Source organism: Berghia stephanieae, chromosome 2, assembly GCF_034508935.2.
Source record: "Berghia stephanieae isolate SIO BIC M18660-M18661 chromosome 2, UCSD_Bste_1.3, whole genome shotgun sequence".
Taxonomy (NCBI): domain Eukaryota; kingdom Metazoa; phylum Mollusca; class Gastropoda; order Nudibranchia; family Aeolidiidae; genus Berghia; species Berghia stephanieae.
Genome location: NC_088361.1, coordinates 16018203 through 16027661, shown reverse-complemented (window position 1 = coordinate 16027661; position 9459 = coordinate 16018203). Strand labels below are relative to the sequence as shown.

Sequence of the window (9459 nt, the reverse complement as noted above, 5' to 3'; positions counted from 1 at the left end):
ATTCTTTGGAAGTTTTTCTTTATATTATTTTTTAAAAGTTCACTTGTTATTAAAACTGTTGTTATCGTAATTAATATTGGCTAAAGCCGAGGAGCACTTATTTGCAGGTCTGATAACCCATTTCATTATGGGCTCATTGTTGTAATAGTAATCTCCAAAAAATGACACAAAATATTGTCCATTACAACAATATTAAATCCTATAAATAAACTTGTACTTGAACAGGCCTTTTATATTGTTCGCAGACAGGAAGTTAAGAATAATCCAAATAGGAACTTACATGAATAAGACTGAATTGGTGTAAAATCATCGACTCCAATCGGCACAGAAGAGGTTCGGGCCCTTTCATTGATATACTCCATCTTGCATGTTCACAGCCAGTACCACATTAGGACACAGTTCCTGAGTTTTCATAGGGAGTGACAAGCAACTATACAAAACACATTGAGTTGAGTCGAGAAAGATTTTCTTGTCTTGAATTTCTTTTGTTTAACTGGTTGACTTATACTTTCATCTTTTGCTTTCAGAGTTATTTTTGGAGGTTCAGTATTGTGTTGACTGATATTTTCATCTTTTGCTTTCGGAGTTATTTTTGGAGGTTCAGTATTGTGTTGACTGATATTTTCATCTTTTGCTTTCAGAGTTATTTTTGGAGGTTCAGTCTTGTGAGTCGTATTTTCATTGTCATCCATTTGCTTGAGTTCCTTTTCTTTGTGTTTCTTATAGCGCTCTTTTTGTTGTTTATAATTCTCTTCAAAACAGGCAAAGAATGGAGTGACTTTGACTTGGTATCGTGAACAAACCAATGGGACTTCACAACATTCATAATTGCTTCTGATAATGAAAAATATTAGAATAAAAATGAATTTAAAAAATAAAAAAAATGTTTTAATGGAACAGTTATATAGCGCAATATCCATGAAACATGCCCCAAAGCACTTTACAAGGTGTCCCTAACTAACAGCAACAATTAGCAAGTAGGATGAGCATGATGTCTGTTAGGCAAGATTAAATTTTTTTTTCGGAGAGCGACAGCACTGTTAACAGCCAAGTACTCATTGTACACCTGAGAACCGGAGAATGCAAAGTAAAGAGCCTTTTCCAAGATCTCAACTATGCACTGCTTAAAGCGGGACTTGAACCCAGAACCTTCTGATCCAATGGCGAGTGTCACACCAGTAGACCACATAGCTGCATCAAATAGAATATTATGAGAACATAATGTTGATACATCTAGTATTTATAATTTCAAACCTGGAGATATCTATGGTCGGGGTTTGTGTCATGATGCTCAAAGTTACAAAGTAAAACTAATTTGATGTTTGGCTCACTGAACGTATAAATCTAATATACATTAAACTTTAACAAAATAATGATCTAACGTTGAAAACTATCTGCAGTAAGTCGTCACTTGCTACAGAAAATATAAAAAAAGGTCAAGATTTCTTTTCCAAATTAATAATAATTTTATTTACTGATATTGAAAAATATAGGTTGAAAAATGTAGAAGATACTGTGATTAACAAATAACATTAACCAGTTAATTGCCATATTTTGGAAAGACATGTATTTAAAAATTTGGCCAGAAAACATATCCTTCAAATATCGATCAGTTTAAATGACCTGATCTTGGCAAAAAACTCTCAAACCTGACACATTGTGAAGTCTTTCTTAAAATCTTCAGTTTGAGAGTTTTTGCCAAGATGAGGGTCGTGTAATGTGATCGATATTTGAAGGAAAAGTTTTCTGGCCAAATTTTTAAATACATGTCTTTCCAAAATTTGGCAATTATCTGGTTAATGTTATTTGTTAATCACAGTATCTTCTACATTTTTCAACCTATATTTTTCAATATCAGTAAATAAAATTATGTCATGTAATCTGATCGATATTTTAAAGATGAGTTTTCTGGCCAAATTTTTTAATACATGTTTTTCAAGAGTACGACAGTGACTTGATTAGTAGTACGAAAGATTTCAATGACAAAGCACATATACACAGTAAACACCATGATTTAAATAATGTACATTTATTTCTTTTTAATTTTCTGAACAGTTCAAATTCAAAATCTTGGCAGTTGCTTTACACTGTTATATAATGATGTGTAAAGACAAGTCCATTACATAACAAAGGGGTATAAACTCTACAGCAACCTCAAACTTTTCTTCAAAGACTATTTATTATTGTGTGTAAATGTCCCATCACCTTTATCAAGGTGCATGCCGCTTTTCCAGGACTAATATCTTGAACTTTATTTGCTGACAGCAATATTTTTTTTTTCAGACTGGCATCGGTCTGAAGACCGTGCTCTAAACCACTTTGACACAGCACCAAAAAATAAATAAAATATAATAGAAAATCCGTTTCAAAGTGGAAATGGTCAAAATCATGGAATTTGGAGTTTTTGGCAATTTCAGAAACTGAAACCATTGTTCTTCATATATTCAAGTATTAGTTATATAAATCATATAATTTAATAAATGCATAAATATATATATATATATATATAAATAAATAAATAAATAATATTTTACCCCATCCATTTTGGAAAGTCAATTTGAAGTTGATTCCTTTTTTAATTTCAACTATATTCTCGACTTTGCTTCCGCCATTGTTTCTTTGATGAAATAACCATGGTAGTTTATCGATTAATGCTTCACATTTCATTCTGGGAACTTCCACATAAAGATAGGTTGTTGTTTCTCTCCTCATCAAGATAAAGAATTTGTCATTCAATTCCTTCCTTTCAATCAGCTTTTGAATTTTTGTGATATCTGAAAATAAAATCAACTCATTCAAAACTACAGGAATGTATATTATTGACCCCTCTTTGCATTGGGGACTTGTATTGGTAATCACGGTCCTGCCATTTCATCTCATTTACTCTTAACATTCCCCACTCCCTCCAAAACAAAAAGAATAATGGTTCAAATAAAGACAAAAAATTAACCGGTTTACCATTGTCAGACCAACAAATTCAAAGTCTATCCAGAGCTGAACATCTAGAATGAATGCCTTAACCCACTCAATCCTAGAGCTTTTGCTACTGTTCAAAATTGAAAAAAAAAAATGTATTAAAATGGAGCATGTGCATAGATATCTTTATCCAGATACCATTTACATGTAAAAATTTAAAACTTTAGCTTTGATACTGCGCCTATAATTTGTCTCAGAAAAAAATTAAAAATAGGCATGGGTTAAAAGTAACCCCAGGTATGCTACGGATATAGTCGGTGTTAGGGTTGAGTGAGTTAAAAAAGGGATTTAGTGTTCTAAAATTTGTCAGACACATGAAATCTCTTCCTCCCGATCAAAACGGGGAAATACAGTTGATTGTTTTCCACATTTCCCAATTAAAGAGGTCCCATTGCACTTTTGTCAACGACGCCTTCTGGACTAGACAGGTTAGTGCAATCTGTAAAACAACAGAGTGAGGACAAAGACCTGTGCTTAAATGCTAAGAGGACCAAAAGCAATGGGCACTGATAAAAGTCCAAAAGCTCAAATTCTGGTTAAGGAGAAAAACTGGAGAATGTCAACAATTTTGTATGTCTTGGAGCAAGAATAGAGGCAAATGTAGAATTGACCTCTGATATCCAAAGGAGGATAGCACTTGCCCAAACAAAATTGACAAAATGATGACATTATGGAAAAGTGAAAGCATCCAACAGAAATTGAAAATATTGAGAACATGCATAATTCCAACAGCATTATATGGATGTGAATCATGGACAATCACAAAAAAAACAAAACGATGAGAACAAAATCAATGCATTTTGAATACTACCGGAAAATTCTCCGCATTCCCTTGACAGCAAAGGAAACTAACCGAAATGTGAAAGAGTCCCTGGGATTAGGGATCCATATCTCATCAAGATGATATAGAAACTAAAACTTGCTTTTTTGGAAATATCAAGAGACATGAAACTCTTGAAAAAAAATGTTTCTAGAGGGAATTGTGGAGGGTAAAAGAGGGAGAGGGAGACCAAGAAGTAGATGTCACAAAACATCAGTGAATGGATAAATAAGCCGGTGACCGATTGTGGAACGATGGATGGGTCAGGACAGAAGCTTGATTCGGTTGGCCGCTACAGAGGCCATGTCCAGGAGGTATAAGCATACCTGCCTACTTGAAAATTTCAATTCAGTAAGAAATACAAAACTCATCAGTAATTAATGGTCAGATTTCAGTAATACTAAAGCAAACAAAAATAATGATAGATACACCCTTTATATATATATGCCAATGCCTCCCCCCCCCCTCCCCCCCCCCCCCCATAATAATATGCTTATTGATGACCTACTTTTGACACTGCACTGTGTCTACCGATGAGAGTAAAGTTTCCGTGTCGTCGAGTTGATGACGTCACTTGTCGCCAGCCAACCAGGCATTGAGATTTTTTATTGTAGCATGCGGTAAATAATGAAAAAAAAAATGTTATTTTTTAATTTAACGTTGCGACCATTTGTATCAGTAATATTTCTTCTATTTCTGTAAGTCCGTAATTGTCCTTACACTTCTGTCAAAATTACGGACGGTCCGTAATAATAGGCAGGTATGGATAAGCCATGATGATTATACTGAACATATTCCTAGGAGAGCAAAATCGTCCTGTGAAAAAAAAAAAACAAGAAACAACTCTTTAACCTACAATGTATTTTATGACATTCCAGGGCATATACCATGTGCCATACACACAAAAAAGAGGTGACTGAGAAAGAGTGTTGTAGCCCAAAAGACTTTGATGATAGAAATCCTAAATCTTAACACAATAATGTACAGTTTAGGGCAACTCTTTAGGTCGACTTATTACACAAACAGTATAGAAACAAGGGTATAAATATAATTACCTCCCATTTTTACAAAATCGTGAATATTAGAATACGTAACATGGCAATCTGCTTCGTGTGTGTGTGTGTGTGTGTGTGTGTGTGTGTGTGTGTGTGTGTGTGTGTGTGTGTGTGTGTATGTGCATGTGTGTGGTACATGGTACTATCTGAATCAAATTTCAATAATTTGAATATTTGCTTTAATAATAATTGTAAACGCATGTCAACAAAAGTATAAAGATGTGAATTGAATTGTATTGAACTGAACATACACTTACACTTACAAGTTTACATTTTTAAATTCATGGTGTGATTTATGGTTAAAACTTAAATAAGAAATACATAATAATATAACAATAGTTGAATCCATTTTCATACTTACCAAGTCTTTCTGAAGAAAGGAAGACAGCCCTTCGTTCGTGACGAGGATCCAACCACACATATTCCACATTGCACCCCACATCAAGGTCATTTGAAATATAGTTTTCTAGGTCCTCTTGACTGATGTCTCGTGGGATGCCTCCCAAAAAGTAAAGATATGCCATGGTTTCTTACTGCGAAACAAGAAAAAAGAAAGAGAAAAGCACAATAGCAAGGTTATCCCCATTTTCTTGGCTTAAGGGGCAGTTTGGATCTAATTATTTTAAAAATCTTTCGAAAAATTGGTTTTGAGATTTTGGTGGAAAATTATATTTTTTTATCTTAGAAATAATATAATTGAAGTCCAAATTCTTAAAGTTGACTATAAAGGCACGAAAAACACAGGTGAAAATGGTACAGGTAGTAAGAAAAGTGTGAAAAACGGGAAGCCATTTTACTGTTTTCTGAATATGTCATTTTCTAGGGGTATGGGAAACTGTGTCAAACGTTTCTCAGAATCGATTCAAGAGAGATTTTTTTTGATAAGATATGTGAATTTTAAATTATAATCCTAATTCTGAATTTTTAACATCAATTTTGTCATAACATTTTGATTCTCAACTTTGTAATGTTCTAATAAAAATTCCATAAGCTAAAGCCATAAAATCTCTCTATGGTGACACACTATGGTACAATGTTGACAAGAGGGAAGAATATGGAGGCCATTCCTTCATTAGTTTTTATGGAACGTTTGCCACAAGATTGTTATATTTTTTTATGTCAGACCCCCAAATGAGGTCGCAAAATGCGTATCAACACTGATAATTAAAATTTTCACCATAAATGTTGTTTTTTAACCTATATTGACGATACAGAATGATTAAAACTGCCCAATATATAGGTAATTAATTTTTTTTTCAGAAAAGACCCAAACCGCCCTTAAGGACCCGTACATGAGTCAAATATTAAGTCTAGGTCAAAGGTTAGAAAGTACAGGCTTTTATAATTAAAATATAAAGACAAAATAACCTACCTAGTATGCTTAACTTAATATATATTTCCTGCATGTAAATTTGAGAAACTTCTAGGGTGATAACCACCAGTTTTCCCCTACCCTGTTTAATTAATGACTGGTCTTGGTTATCCAATTAGATAAAACCTTTTTCATGACTATCTCTAAAAGCATTACTAACTCTAATGAGTGAGCTCATATAACCTCATCAATTTAGGACAAATGGAAGGCTTCTCTTGAATCATTAATTATTTTATTTATGAAGAAATTCAAAAAATTGTCAACATCAACACCCCCCCCCCCCCCTTATAAAAATAATTTAAAAAAAAAACAAATTTTGCAACTGACTTAAGCTGAGAATTTTTTATTTTCAGAGCCATTCGACCCATGGAGCCAGAGTTTATCTTGGTTTCTATAGGGTGAAATGGGCAATAGCAATTGCTTGCTATCCTTTGGATAGGACGCGAGTCAATCGCAAAGTACATTCCGCAGAATCTAACAGACTCAGCTACCCATTCACTGCTGGGTGGACATGGGGTCAATAAAATGTTTCGACTGCACTCAGGATCGATCATGGTCCCTTTGAGTGTGAAGCAAGTGCTCTACCAACTGACATTGGGACTATCAGGACATTGGAGAACTTGGTCAATCAGATACAGTTACATCACCGTCAATAAAGCATTGGAATATGTCAAATAATGTCGTAATGAAACAATTGGACACTTTAGTGTATTTACCTCTATGTCCATCACAGTCTACAACATTATAAATAAATAAATAAATAATTGAGCTTTATATAGCGCAATATCCACTAAATGTGCTCAAAGCGATTTACAGGGGTCCCTGGTCAACAGCAACATTTAACATGTAGGACAGGACATGCCGCCTGTTAGGCAATATTACAATTTTTCGGACAAAGACACCGCTGTTAACGGCCAGGTACTCATTTTACACCTGAGTACGGTGTGAGAATGTGAGTAAAGAGCCTTTTCCAAGGACTCAACTATGCGCAGAGCGCGAGGCTCGAACCCAGGACCTTTCGATCCGAAAGCGTGTGTCATACCACTAGACCACATAGCCGCACAATGATGATGCAGGTCTCCTCTAATCAATGCTATTACTGATTTTGTTACTACAATGAATAAAAGGGGTAGAAAAATGCTAAACAGGTAGATTTTGGTGACACAAAAGGAAAGTCACCATTAAAAAAGCCCTTCAGAGCCATTGGGCCCATAGAGCCGGAGTTTATCCCAGTTTCTATAACGTGAAATGGACAATAACAATTGCTTGCTTTCCTTTGGATATGACACTAGTCTATCACATCAAATCTAACAGATTCAGCTACCCATTCACTCCTGGGTGCTCAGGGGAGTCGGAAAAAATCTCGACTGCACCCGGGATCTATCTTGATCCCTTTGTGTATGAAGCGAGAGTTCTACCAACTGAGCTGTCAGGATCCCCGTCACCATTAAAGCTTGTTCGAAAAGATGAAACATTGAAATCTAAACTAATTTAATCTCATGGTTTTCTCTCTCCTACCAAACTGTACATTTTAAAAAAGTTCTAGTTGAGGATAAAATGTCCATATCAGTGCTAGCCCTATCAGGGCCTCCACAGGGGATCGTGCTTGAGTCACTCTTATTCCTAATGACATGCCCTAAAGATTCTCAGAGATTACAAAAATTAGTTGTTATTTTCATTTATTTATTTATTTTAGTTTTTTCTTTTTTTTTTGCTGACATTTTTTACATTGAGAGATCTTCATAGAAATTGTCACAGCAACGTACAACACCTATCTCATTTTGGGGTCTATTGATAGAAGCACATCACATAATATATGAGTAGACAAAATGAGAGGGCTTTGTGATGTCTTACAATTCATTCAATGTGTACTCAAAATAATGACATTTTCACGCTCAGTGACCCAAAATACAAAAAAAAATATGACATTTGATCAGTGATAATTGATGTTGGTGTTGTTCTAAAAATTATCCTTTATTCACTTGAAATATTACTCGATTATGCCCATTTTGGTGGAAAAAGGTTCGTCTTTGATACCCTGTCATACACCCATAAGTAAGAATGTATTCATGATTTTTATATATAAGTTGTAAGGGATGATTTAGTTTATGAAAATAAACCTTATTGACTGAATCTTCGTGTTTGTCGACATTTAGGTATTTTAGAGACCCTGCCATACACATAATTGTACTTAATGTCTCTGATAGGGTCTGAATTATATAAAAACTATCTCAAAATGAACTATCACATTCTAATGAGTGGTTTGGTGATTAACATGATTTAGCTTTGTCTTAAGCTATGTCTTTCAGAGGAATTGAATTTGCAAAGCCCAAAACCTTTTACTTTTTGTTTGGCCAATGTAATATGGAACGCTTGAGAGCTAAAGAAGAAAAAAAAAACAAACAAACAAACAAAACATCAAAGCAAATGTCCCACTCATAGACAGAAACCAAATGCCTCCAATGTTGATCATAAAATCGACTTGAAGAATTGAAAGTCAGAAAAGCTGCTGGTTGTGATAGATAGTATTGAAAGTGCTTATCATGACAGATCATCTCTACTTCTTTGTACTATTACCAACCAGACCATACTTCAACTGTCACTTGTCATTCTGGCAACGAACCATTGATTTGTAAAGTGCAATAGTACTGTCTATTATCTTTTAATGAGGTAAAAACAAGAGGTGTATGATTACGTTTTAAAGAAACTTTTACTGTTAAAAATGACCGAATAAACACACCCACTCTACCACTCCCAACTCCCCGTCCCCTCGCCCGCCCCCTAAAAAAACACTTTTTCACTTACGTACCTGGGACAAGAAAATGAGAGTGACCGAGAAATGAGGCACGATTTGGCTCATTTTCATGATAATTACGTTAGAGATACTAAAAACCTCTACAGAGGTTTCATTCCACTTATGATCATAATTAATATGATGAATATTATTGCCTTTCCTCCTCTTTTCCAGCTTCCAGCTTCCAGTTCCAGTTCCAGTTTCTATGTGGACTGGTTTTTCCTAGAAAATGTTCACATCTACTTCCGTTTGTTGTGGGTATTGTGTGAACGGATAATCATTCATGGGATCAAGTATTGTTTGTTTGGGCTGAGAATAATTTTATGTTTAAATCAATTAGTGAATGTATGTGTATCTCTTAAATAAAAATCAAATATTATCCCTCAACAATTTGGCTTTACTAAAGATTTTGACTTCAGGTTGTCTTTTGAAAAAAAAAACA

The 9459-nt window shown here is 34.5% G+C and overlaps 1 protein-coding gene across 1 annotated transcript; it reads right to left on the bottom strand.

The window, feature by feature from the left end:
- Nucleotides 1–204: 204 nt before the first annotated feature.
- LOC144964391 (uncharacterized) lies at nt 205–9229 on the bottom strand. The gene is made up of 4 exons (XM_078898576.1): nt 9033–9229; nt 5213–5384; nt 2535–2774; nt 205–834 (listed from the first exon to the last, which is right to left on the bottom strand). Exons 2-4 carry the CDS (start codon nt 5373–5375, stop codon nt 644–646), a joined length of 594 nt encoding a protein of 197 aa, XP_078754702.1. The 5' UTR covers nt 5376–5384; nt 9033–9229; the 3' UTR covers nt 205–643.
- Between the last annotated feature and the right edge of the window lie 230 nt (nt 9230–9459).

Coding starts and splice junctions, on each gene's coding strand:
- LOC144964391 (XM_078898576.1), bottom strand. CDS start 5,375: ATGGCATATCTTTACTTTTTGGGAGGCATCCCACGAGACATCAGTCAA. Junction 2,775..5,212: donor CCTTTCTTCAGAAAGACTTG/GTAAGTATGAAA, acceptor TTTTATTTTCAG/ATATCACAAAAATTCAAAAG. Junction 835..2,534: donor GACTTTCCAAAATGGATGGG/GTAAAATATTAT, acceptor TTTCATTATCAG/AAGCAATTATGAATGTTGTG.